Source organism: Sorex fumeus, unplaced genomic scaffold (assembly GCF_029834395.1).
Source record: "Sorex fumeus unplaced genomic scaffold, SorFum_2.1 ptg000039l, whole genome shotgun sequence".
NCBI classification, from domain to species: Eukaryota; Metazoa; Chordata; class Mammalia; order Eulipotyphla; family Soricidae; genus Sorex; species Sorex fumeus.
The window spans coordinates 34,850,457-34,862,629 of NW_026606096.1; the positions used below are offsets into that span (position 1 = coordinate 34,850,457).

At 55.5% G+C, this 12,173-nt stretch overlaps 1 protein-coding gene across 1 annotated transcript in view; it reads right to left on the reverse strand.

Annotated features, from left to right (window-relative positions):
* Window positions 1-7,864, reverse strand: part of GAB1 (GRB2 associated binding protein 1) — a 120,466-nt gene extending 112,602 nt beyond the window's left edge. Inside the window, exon 1 of the mRNA XM_056119099.1 lies at window positions 7,713-7,864. Within this exon, the coding sequence (XP_055975074.1) occupies window positions 7,713-7,784 (72 nt within the window). The 5' untranslated portion in view covers window positions 7,785-7,864. The remainder of the gene's footprint in view (window positions 1-7,712) is intronic.
* Window positions 7,865-12,173: the final 4,309 nt, after the last annotated feature.

Here is a 12,173-nt window from a genome sequence, read left to right on the forward strand (position 1 = left end):
CTCAACTATTCAGGACGGGCGCCTCCCCGCCCCCACCCCCAGGCGTCTCCTGGCCGCCCAAGAGCCTATTTTTAAATGAAAGTGGAAAGTGGCCGGAGAGGGAAGGGGAGGGGAGGGGAGGGAAGGGGCGGGTGTACAAGGAGCCCCTTCTCCCTTGGAGTCTTGGTAGAAAAAAAAAAAAAGCTGATCTGATGCATGCTGGAGGCTCGGGTGGACCCTGCGGGGAGAACCCAGAGCCCTGGGCCTGGAGACGGGAGTTTTCCAAGCCCTGAGCCCCGGGTCTGAGATAAACAGGCTCCAAACTCCTCAGGATGGAGGCCGAAGGGCGGCAGGGAAGAATGCACAGTGAGAGGCGTCATGACAGTCAGAGGGGGGCCCCGTCTGTCGGGCCCCAAAGGCCTCATTCTCTTCCCTCCCACCGCGACGGCCAGCTGGGCCAAGAGGGTTTCCAAAGTCCAAACCGGGAGGCCGGCCGCGGGCGCTGCAGGCCCCGGGGGCTGGAAGGTAGAGCCGCCCGGGAATCAAAGGCGTTTTTATTCTCCCTCTTACCCCGACGCGCTCCCGCCCTCTCTCGGCCCAGGAGGGGGACGCTCCCCGGCCGGGCCTGGACTTGAGCTCTGAGCTGGGGTGGCCCCAGTGAATTCGCCCGTGGACAGGGCAATCTGGAGGATTCAGGGCGAGCCCAGAATCAGGCTCGGTGCTCACGGATCATCCAGGCAGGGCTCAGGGGACGCTGTGGGGTTCGAGGGGGGTGGCCAGAACCCAGGGCAGCCACGTGCAAGGCGAATGCTGTTCTCTCATAGGCTTTGTTTATTTATTTATTTTGCTTTTTGTGTCACACCTGGCGATGCACAAGGGTTACTCCTGGCTCATGCACTCGGGAATTACTCCAGGCGGTGCTCAGGGGACCATATGGGATGCTGGGAATCGATCCCGGGCCGGCCACGTGCAAGACAAACGCCCTCCCCGCTGTGCTATGGCTCCAGCCCCCTCTCAGAGGTTTTTGCTCTTCTTTGGCAGCCCGACTTCCCTTACGCTTCACTATTTCTGCACAGGTAGGGAAACTCTTCTAAAAGTCGAAATTCGAAATTGCAGGGTGGACACTTTTCTCCCAGCCTGCACGCTTAAGCAATTAGTACCCGGGTCCCTCATTGGGCAATTAATCCACTATCACCAAAGAGCCCATCTCAAGGAGGAGGATTAGATGGGCCAGGCTGAGCAGTGAACTTGTTTTTTCACAAGCAGATTAGAAACTCCTTTAGGGCAGGGAGTGAGCCTTTTCCAACCCGATTTTTTTCCCCACCTAACTAGAAGACCAGTTTATTTATGGAATCAACTGGTACCAAAATGTAGGGGGGAGGGGAGTGGAGGGGTGCTTCTCCCAGAAGTTCTGCTTCAGGGACCTCCTAAAATACTGCCACCGCCTTGGAAGATGTCATCTTCAGTCTCAGGAAGTTAAGGCTGATTTCTCCAGAAGGAGGGGTGGGAATAAGCTTCCCAACTCCCTCCCCCTCTGATGAAATGTCTGACTTAACATTCCACACGCTGAGAGAAAGTGCATTCGGGGCGCAGCGACACGCAGGTGGGGTGGGGTGGGGTGGGTGGGGGAACCTGTCCCAGGTTTGATCGCCAGCATCCCACACGGTGCTCCGAGCCTGACGGAAGCGATCCCTGAGCACAGAGCTGGGAGTGCAAACCCTGAGTGCATCGCTGGGTCTGCCCCCACCTCCCCCCCCACACATACCCTCCTGCGGTGGTAAAGTACTTGCCTCACCTGCTGTCCACCCAAGGCCATCCCTGGGTCGCCCTGAGCACGGAGTCAGCAAAGCTGAGGGCTTCTCCTGCCAGACTAACAAAATTAGGTCGGGCACTTAAACGGTTTGGAGTCCGCCACCTCAAGACCCCTCAATCGTCAAATAACCCACATCTAACCTCCTATTTTTACGCTGACTCAAAACACAAAAGTTTGCATCGTTCTATTTCCTTGCCTTTTGATGGAGCTGGTGCAACAGGGGTTGAAGCCAGGGCCTGGCGCCTGGGCCATGTGTTCTAGCACTGACTCCAACCTGGTCTCTCTTTCGCGGGGCCGTAAGCAGACTTGAAGGCAAACACGCTGAAACCACAAATTCAGCTGTTGAACAGTCTCCAAGGCTGACTCTTGCCGTATTCTGTTTCAAGATGCTCTCTTAGGGACTGAAGCAATAGTACAGTGGGTAGGGCATTTTGCCTTGCACGCGGCCAACCCGGGTTCGATTCCCAGCATCCCATATGGTCCCCTGAGCACTGCCAGGAGTGATTCCTGAGTGCATGAGCCAGGAGGAACCCCTGTGCATTGCCGGGTGTGACCCAAAAAGCAAAAAAAAAAAAAGCTCTCTTAAAGCTTATTTGGAGGGATTTGGAGGGGCCAGCACAACAGTGCTTGTTCCAGCAGGGTGCTTGCCTTACACATGACCCACCCAGACTCCATCCCCACCACCCCACAGAGTCCTCTGAGCACCAACAGCAGGAATTCCTGAGTGCAGGGCCAGGAGTAAGCCCTGAGTATTGCCGGATGTGGCCCAAAAACTAAGAAAAAAAACCCAAAATTGTGTGTGTGTGTGTGTGTGTGTGTGTGTGTGTGTGTGTCTTTGGTTTGGGGCCACACCCAGTGGTGCTCAGGGCCCACTCCTGGAGGGCTTGGGGGACCATATGAGGTTCTGGGGATCGAACACGGGCCAGTCGCGTGCAAGGCAAACGCCCTACCCACTGTACTATTTCTCCAGCTGGGATATTCTAAAAAAACTGTCATGGGGAAAGCAGAGACAGGACCGAAGGTAAGGTGCTGGGCAGGCAACCTGATTAAATCTCCGGCCAACTCAGGTGACTCCAAACACCACCCAGGGTAACTCCTGAGCACTGCTGGGAACAAGACCCGGAGCACCGCCAAGGTGTTGGTCCAAGAACAAATCCCGAAACTGCCCTCCAAAAGGACACAGTTTCCCCATGACATATTTGACTCTCGAGACAGAGACCCTAAGCTTTAGGGGACCAGCGAGTTTCACCAGGAGAGTTTCGTTCCCTTATCATTAAGCCCTGGTGCAAGCCAAGAATTCACTGTCCTTAGTCCTCCGGAAGCTTCCTGGACCTCCTGGCCACTGAGTCTGGCAAACAGAAATGATGTTCCCGCCACAATGGAAGAAGTGAAAAGCAGGAGGATCGTGGACGAAGTGTTTGCCGATGAGCACGGAAGACAACATTTCCTCCCACGGAAGAATGAGGCACCTCCGGTGGCCTGCAAGCCCCCAGCTTCAGAGAGGGCAGGGAGGGCCCACAGACACCCCAACACCAACACCCTCCTCTGCACACATCCCCCGCTGCCCTGGGACCAGGAGATGATCAGGTCCACCAACATTAGAGGGGTCCTCCCTCCTGGGGCCCCGGCCAGAGCCGCGCTCTGCAAAGTGCCACCGGCAGGGTGCAGAGAGGCGTCAGGAAACTGGCTGAGGTGTTGCCTCCCGCCCTGGATCTGGCCTCAGAAGCAGGTTTTCCTGCTGGGCCGGCCCCTCTCTCCTCCCTGCAGAGAGCTGACAGCTGGGTCAGGCAGGGGCAGGAGCACAACGTGTCCCCCCTACCTCCCCGCCCCAGGGAAGAAGTGTGTGTGTGTGTGGGGGGGGGGGGGGGGTTGTCCAGGCTAGCAGCAACCCCTGGAAAGGGCCCCCGACGGAGAGGTGCCGAGAAGCCAGCTGGCTTGAAGGGCTCCTTTGTTTCCAGGCTGGCATTTTCTTTCAACCAAGACCGAGATGCTCAGTCCCGATGAAAACTGCACCATGATTTCAGGCTGTCCTGCCACAGCGCTGTGCAAATCCGAGCACCTTACTGCAGCCAATATACATATCCATGGGGGAGGGGTGCACACCCAGCAGTGCTTAAGCCTTCCTCCTGGTTCTGTGCTCAGGGATCACACCTGATTGGGCGTGTGCCTCACCCACCGGACTAGCTCTCTAGCTCCACACACCGATGGCTAATGACGGTCCCGGAAATATGTCATGTTACAATGCTACATTACTTCAATGCAAAGGATCCCAGTACGACAGTGAGTGCTTAGGACCAAGAGCTGTTTCCTGTAGCCAGTGATTTCAGTGTTATTCCACTCACATCTTTAACAAAGAAGAAAACAAACAAACAAACAAACAAAGAGGCACCAAAAAGAGTAACAAAGTAGCGGTAGTGTTGGTGGTGGTGGGGAGGGGGACCCCAGAAGAAAGCATGAAGTGTTTCATCTCTGTTTTAAGCAAACTGGAAGTCTCACAGAGAACAAATGACAGTTATGGGGTGGGGTGTCTTACCCTCTGTAAATAAAGCTATTAAAAATTTAGGGACTTGGCTCCCTCCTTCCTCCTTCCTTTTGGTTACTTTCACTTTGTCTTAGAGAGCCAAGAAAACTTTCCCCAGCAGACGAGCACAGGGCTGGGCAGAGCCAGGCAGAGGGGTGTTCTGACTTTGAAACAGCAAACCCAGGCCAGGCTGTAAACAGGGTGAAGGCACAAGACGGAGGTTGGAATGACAAGAGTTTGGGCCTCACGCTAAAGAATCCACCCCCCCCCCAACACACACACATTTCAAGACCACCTTCCCCCACATTTGAAGTCTCCTAGGAATATCCTCATCAGGCAACTGTTGGAGTCTCCTCAAATGGTTTAGCGATCTCCCTCCAGAACCAGTACTCAGACCCCCTGGGCTCTGGAACAATTACAGGACTACCTTCACCAGTGCTTTCCTTGGAAAACTTTACCCAGCATCCTCGCACCCTACATCCATGCTTCCCCCAAATACAGACTCTGCATGAGAAGCAAGCAAACCCAGGAAACGTAGACAGCTGTCTCAGTCAAGGCTGTTTCAGTAAAATCCGAGGGAACTGAAATATCAAAGGCGAAAGATTCATCGTCAGGGGCCGGAGCCACAGCACAGCGGGGTGGGCGTTTGCCTGGCACGTGGGCGACCTAGGTTCGATCCCCGGCAACCCGTATGGTCCCCCAGCACTACGGAGGAATGATTCCTGAGGGCAGAGCCAGGAGTAACCCCTAGGCATTACGAATTGTAGTCCAAAAGCCCCCCCCCCAAAAAAAATCCATCATCAGAAAGGCAAAATGTCTCACTAACCAACTAGATACCTAACACCTAAGATAAACTTCTTCCTTTTTTTTTTTTGGTTTTGTTTGAGGGCTACATCCCCTGATGCTCAGGGACCATTCCTGCCGGGCTCTTTCCTGGGCACCAGAGGGGGGTGCCAAAGATCATACCAGGTTGGCCGCATGCAAGGCAAGCACGCTGTCTGCTGTAGTCTCAATACACCTCTCCTCTGCCCATCATTTTGACTACCAACACTCCAGTCACCTTCCTGGGTCCTCGGTCCAGAGGACCACCCTTCTGGGTCACCCCCATGGGCATGGCAGATCAACAGCCAGAACTCCGCCAAGGCAAGGGGCGGAACCCACTCCACCCCTCACCTCCTCCCAGCAGCTATGCCTGTGCCCTCCTGAAAACAATGTAGCGAGCCCACTTTTTCCCTGAAGCACCCCCCTGGTTCCCATCTGCACTGAGCTTATTCCTCAAAATATTAACCGCCACCAACCCTCCCCTCTCCCACCCCTGAGCATGCACACTCAATTCAAATAAATCCACTCTGCACTGGAGCTGGCTCTAATCTAGAAGCATCCTTCCTCCCTCCTCCAGCTAGCCGGGGAGCCCTGCTGGAAGGCAAAGGGGGCCCCTCTACTCCACAGTCCCGTTCCCCCACCACGTACACACCCCTGCAGCCTCCTCAGCTACACACACACAGGGTCCGGCTCAGTCTGGATGGAGCTGAGGGAGGATGAGCACCTGAGCTCCCCCGGAAATGAGCCAGGTGAGTCATGAGCCTTCCCGGGCTGAGTTCAAATCCTGCCACTGGCGCATTCTGGTTGCGTAGATGGCTTTCTCATCTGTGAAACAGCGATAATACCTGCCCCATAAAACTGCTGTACTGATCAGATGACATCAGAATTTTTTTCCAGACTCCCCCCCCCCACGTCCCCGCCCCCAAATCAGTCCCAAATCCTTGTGAAGAGGATCCTTTGTGGCTGATTCATATTACTGTAAATTGCAAAGCCAAGGGGTAGCGTTTCCCACCTGCTGTATTTTCAGTGGCACTGTGCCTAGCCCAGCTCTGGGCGTGCCCAGAGAGAGCTAGAAGCGAATCTAAGGGTGGATGACCAGCACGCACATTCTTTAGTTCCCGTTGGCAGAACTCAGCCCCTCAGGTCTGCTTTGCCTGAATTTCACCATTTCAAAACAAAGTCAAGCTCCCCCATCCCTCTCTCACACAGACAACCTTTCCTGTGGAGCCAGGCATCTGCGGAGAAGGAAAGCAAACACACACACACACACACACACACACACACACACACACACACACACACACACAGAGCGCCTCTGTCTGCCCAGGGAGTGCAATAAAGTTAGCTTCACAAAGACTATTCGGGCAGCCAGTGCTTAAGTGGAAAGCTGGGATCTGGAAGGTTTTTTTTTGAAAAGTCTCCGCAGAACTCTAAGGACTGGTGGCATCAAGCCCTGAAATGAGAATTACTTGTCTATAACGAATTCTGGCAGAAAGCACATCAGAAACTCAGCAGTGACTGGTCAGGTGAGGTTAAATACTGCATTTCACTCCGTACTGTGCAAGCAAACAGTGACTAATAGGATTAACTTGAGCGGGTCAGGTCGACTGGGTGTAGATATCCCTTCCACAAGAAACAGGTTTCATTAGAAGTGTCGGCCCCTGGTAATAAATGTATATTTGAAAGGAGGCATCAATTTTGCTTTCGAAAAAGAAAACAAAACAAAAATCCCCCTTCAAAGGAACGTACTGGCTCCATGGGCCAAGGCAAACATGCCATTGCTTTTCTCTGCAAGGGGAAAAGACCAAAAGAAAAAAGAAAAGAGATGGTTTGGGAGGGGGGGGGAGAGGATTCTGCACCCCTGAAGAGGGAGCCTACTGCCGCCCAAAGCCCGACGAGTTCTTCCACGGAACACTTTCCCTTGTAGTGCTGGATGCCGCCAACACTTTGCACCCACTAAATCACAAACACCGCTCAAGTGGCTGGCGAGGCCTGGGAAAGCCCCACCGACTCGGAGAACCCCTTGCCCGGGCCCAGCCGTCCCCCGCCACCCCCGTTGGGGCTGGACAGCGCGTCCAGGGCGCCCGAACTCCAGCCAGCGGGCTGCCCCCCACCCCCGGCGCCCCGGGCTCGCTGCAGGCACGGCCAAGGCCCATCTCCAAGGTCCCCCCGACTCCAAACCGCGAAAATGTGAAGCCGGCTCCGCCAACAGGCGGCTGGGCGCCCGGGAGAACTTTCTCCCGCTCCCTTCCTCCGGCTGGGCAGTGTCCCGGCGTCCACCCACCCCCCCTCCCCCGGCGCCCGGACACTCAGCTCCGGCCGGCAGGGAACGCGGATCCGAAAGGAGTTAGGGGGGCTCCGTTGTGGAGCGGGGGGACGGGGGTCCGGCAGATGCGCCCCTGAACCCCGGGAGGAGGCGAGGGCGCAGCTGAAGGGCACAGGCGGCCCTGCCCACTCCGGCCCCCGCCGGGAAAGACACGGGCCGCGGGATCGGGAGCGAGAAAGTTGCAGGGACCACCCCCCCACCCCGGACCCCGACCCTGCGCCCCCCGGGTGCGGCGCGCGGGCGCTACTTACATAACGCTTCAACTTCTTCTCCGGCGGGGACTTGCGGAGCCACCCGGAGCAGACCACCTCGCCGCCGCTCATCGTGCCGCGCCGCGCCCTCGGGGCCGCCGTCTCGCCGCGCCCGGGACCCCCGGCCCGCGCCCCGCCCCCCGCCGCGGGGGACCCCCCGCGAGCGTCCCGGCGGCGCCCCGGGAGCCGGACCCCACCCCGCCCCCAAACACACACACACACCCCCGCCCGGGCCGCGGGCGCGCGCGCTCAGCGCTCACACACACACACACACACACACACACACACACACACGCACGCACACACAATGCCCCGCGCGGGGTTTCGGGGCGCCCCGCGCGCGCCGCTCCGTCCCCGGGCCACGACAGCCGCGCGCCCGACGGAGCCCCCCGGCGCGGGCAGCAGGCGGCAGCGACGCGCCCACCCGGCCGGCGGGGCAGTGCCCGGACTCGGGGAGAAACTCCGCGGGAGCGCCCCGGCCCCGACAACAAGGGCCGGGCCAGGGGAGGCGGGCGGGGCAGGGCCGCGCCGCTCCCAGAGGCACCCTGGGATCTGTAGTTCGGGGAGCGGCCGCGGGGGTCCGAGGCCCCCCGGAGTCCGCCCGCGCGGGGAGGAGCGAGCCCCGGGGAGAGCTGCCCGCGCCCCGCTGCGGTGGTGGTGGTGGTGGTGGGCGGGGGGTGGGGGGGTCGATCCGGACCCGGGCGCGGGGCGGGGGGGGAGGGGGTTGGCCCGGCACGGGATCGGGGCTGGCACGGAGCAGAGACGCGGTCCGGGCACGGGATCGGGGCTGGCACCGAGCGGGGACGCGGTCCGCCAGGGGATCGGAGCTGGCACGGAGCGGGCCGGGCTGGGCACGGGATCGGGGCTGGCACGGGCGCGGGGACTCGGTCCAGCAGGGGATCGGGGCTGGCACGGAGCAGGGACGGGGTCCGGGCACGGGAGCGGGGCTGGCACGGAGCAGGGACGCGATCCGGGCACGGGATCGGCGATGGCACGGGCGCGGGGCGGGCCGGGAGCGGGCGCGGGGCTGGGGCGGGCTCCGGGGCCGGCCGGGCGCGGACGCGCTGGGCAGAGCCGGCCGGTGCGGGGCGCCTTTCCCAGACGCCGCTCGGCCCAACTCCGCCTCCGAAACGGAGGAGACGGGACCGGCCCTGGCCACCGGCCCGCAGCCCCGGGACGCCGGGACGAGCCCCCCGCCCCCCCGGAGGGCGCCCGCAGGACCCCCGCGCAGTCTCGCAGCCCGCCGGCCGGGGGTTCTGCAGGGCGGGGACGGAGGGGAGGGTTGGATTGTCCGCCGCGGGGACTCCTGTGAAGTCTCACGCTGCTCTCCCCGTGTGGCCACTTTGTGTGTTTTTTTCCCTTTTGCCAGTGTTTGAAATGTACGTTTGGATTCTAAAGGGGAAAGTTTCCTGCGCGCCCGAGGAAGTTCTGTTTGCTCAGATTGTGCCCTAGGGTTAAGATTTCTGGCCCCGAAAAGAACTAGAACGTTCTTTTTTGAGAAGGAAGGAGAGAGGGAGGGAGTGAGGGAGGGAGGGAGGGAGGAAGGAAGGAAGGAAGGAAGGAAGGAAGGAAGGAAGGAAGGAAGGAAGGAAGGAAGGAAGGAAGGAGAAGAAAGGAGAGAAAGAAAGAAAGAAAGAGAGAGAGAAAGAAAGAAAGAAAGAAGCACAAGGGAAGAAAGGAAGGAGGGAGGAAGTGAGGGAGAGAGGAAGGGAGGGAGGAGAAAGAAATTTAGCTGGCAACGTAGAAATAAAAAAGCGGGGTGAGGCGCGGGGGCAGGTGACTGGAGATGCCTCCACAGGACGTCCATACTCAGGAGTTGGTCTGTGATTAGAAAGGTTGCATGTTAGAGGAAGAAAGTGGATGGAACCTGTGAGCAGGGAGTTGGCACCGCCTGGGGCACAGGACTGTAAACAAAGGGTGAGCGGTGAGTGGTGGTCTTTGCTTTGTTGGAAGGAAATCAATCATGTAAGAGGAAAGAAGATTGGGGATGCCACTGGGTGGAAGGCTCGAGGGGGCATTTTATCAGAGTTTTTTTTTTTTTAATTAGTGAAACACCATGAGGTACAGTTGTAGACTTACAAACCTTCGTGCTTGGGTTTCAGTTATACAATGATCCAATACCCATCCCTCCACAGTGCCCATTTTCCTCCACCAATGATCCTAGTAGCCCTGACACCCCCACAACCCATCCCCCACCCCCACCCCCTGTGACAGGGCATTCCCTTTTGCTCACTCTTTCTTATAAAAGAGGACATGAGGAAATGGAAAGATATCCCCTGTTCATGGATCAGGAGAATTAACATTGTCAAAATGGCAATATTCCCCAAAGCATTGGACAAATTCAATGCAATCCCTGTAACGATACCCATGACATTCTTCAAAGAAATGGAGCAAACACTCCTGAAATTCATATGGAACAATAAGCACCCACGCGTAGCTAAAACAATTGTTGGGAAAAAGAAAATGGGAGGAATCAACCTCCCCAACCTCAAATTTATCAGAGATTTGAAGGATGCAAGAAGAAGGTGCACTCAAGACTTGTAGAAGGGTAAGAGAGAAGTAAGTAAGATTGAACAAGAAGGAAGGAGCAAGGGAACTGGCTTTTCTTCAAGGTAGGCTCAGTGTCATTTGTATGGCAGCTAAATATGGTTTATGTCACATATGGGAGAACATTTTGCCAATGGTCATCCAAATGAAAATAAATCATCAACAACAAAATAAGCAGCCTAATTTTTTTTTTAATGAGCGGAGAATCTGTATAGATCCAGAGAAGACAGAACACCGGCTGACAAGCATTTGAAGATATCCATAGTTTATTATTAGGAAAATGCAAATCAAAACCACAGTGAGATATTAACTCATCTTAGTGAGAATGACCATTATCAAAAAGAAAAGAGACAAATATTGACAAGGATGTGACCGGGTAAAGGAATCCCCCATACTGGGAACATTGGTGGTGGAGAATGGGCACTGGTTGGAGGGATGGGTACTTGAACATCGTCTGAGTGAACTGCAATCATGAAAGTATATAAGTCTGTAACTGCATCTGATGGTGATTCATTAAAATAAAATTTAAAAAAGAAAAAGGATCCCCAGCCCTGCTGGAGGCCAAGTTTTATCAGGGCCATGGAGACACTTCAATTAATCCAGGGCAGAAATACCCTAGCAGCTACTGAAAGAGTATCTCAATATGCCAAACACAGTAACAAGAAGTCTCACAATGGAGACGTTACTGGGCCCGCTCGAGCAAATCGATGAACAATGGGAGGACAGTGCTACAGTGCCTTCTCCTCTATCCTGCTGATTTATCCTGAAAACAGGAAAACACTAGTTTAAAACGATACACCCCTTAATTTATTGCTAGAAAGGATATACACACACCCCTCTATTTATTGCAATATTACTAGAGATTTGGAAATAAATGTCCTCCAATGAATGGTTTTTTTTTAAAGATGTGTATATACAATAGTATTGTCACAAGACAAAGGAAATCATTCTGGAAGCAAACATCAGACGTGTTGATAAGAGAAAATGTTTAAAGCCGTTTATTAATAGCATATAAACCTCCTTGCGTGGGAGAGGCCCAAAAGAACCAACTCGTGGTTTCAGACATGACCTTAAAAATTAAGGTTAATCATGTGTGGGATATAAAAAATATATATATAGTCTGAGACTGTTACCCAAGGACAGCCGAAATGAGGGTCAGAAGGACCAGCACAAGCACGGTTGGAAGCCTGCCACGGGTTGGGGGAGAGGGCAGTTAGGAGAACGAAGGGACCTCTATGACAACGACAGTAGGAAATGATCACGCTGGATAAGAACTGAGTTCTGGAAGTAGATAAAGGGAAATATTTGATATTTCGAGATGGGCACGGCAGGAAGTGGAAGGAGGGAAACTGGGGAGCTTGGTGGTAGAGAATTCCACTGGTGAAGGGACAGTGGTTGAAACATTATACGACCAAAACTCCAGCATGAACAACTTTGTAACTGTCTATCGTATGGTGATCTAATTTATTTTTATTTTATTTATTTATGTATTTATTTATTTTTTGCTTTTGGGGTCGTACCCAGCAATGGGGCTGGAGCGATAGCACAGCGGTAGGGCGTTTGCCTTGCACGCAGCCAACATGGCCGACCCGAGTTCGATTCCTCCACCCCTCTCGGAGAGCCCGGCAAGCTACCGAGAGTATCTCGCCTGCACGGCAGGGCCTGGCAAGCTTCCCGTGACGTATTCGATGTGCCAAACACAGTAACAACAAAGTCTCCAATGGAGACGTTACTGGGCCCGCTCGAGCAAATCGATGAACAACGGGAAGACAGTGACAGTGACAGTGACCCAGCAATGCACAGGGGTTACTCCTGGCTCTGCGCTCAGGAATTGTCCCTGACGGTGCTCAGGGGACCATATGGGATGCTGGGAATTGAACCCGGGTCGGCCGCATGCAAGGCAAATGCCCTTAA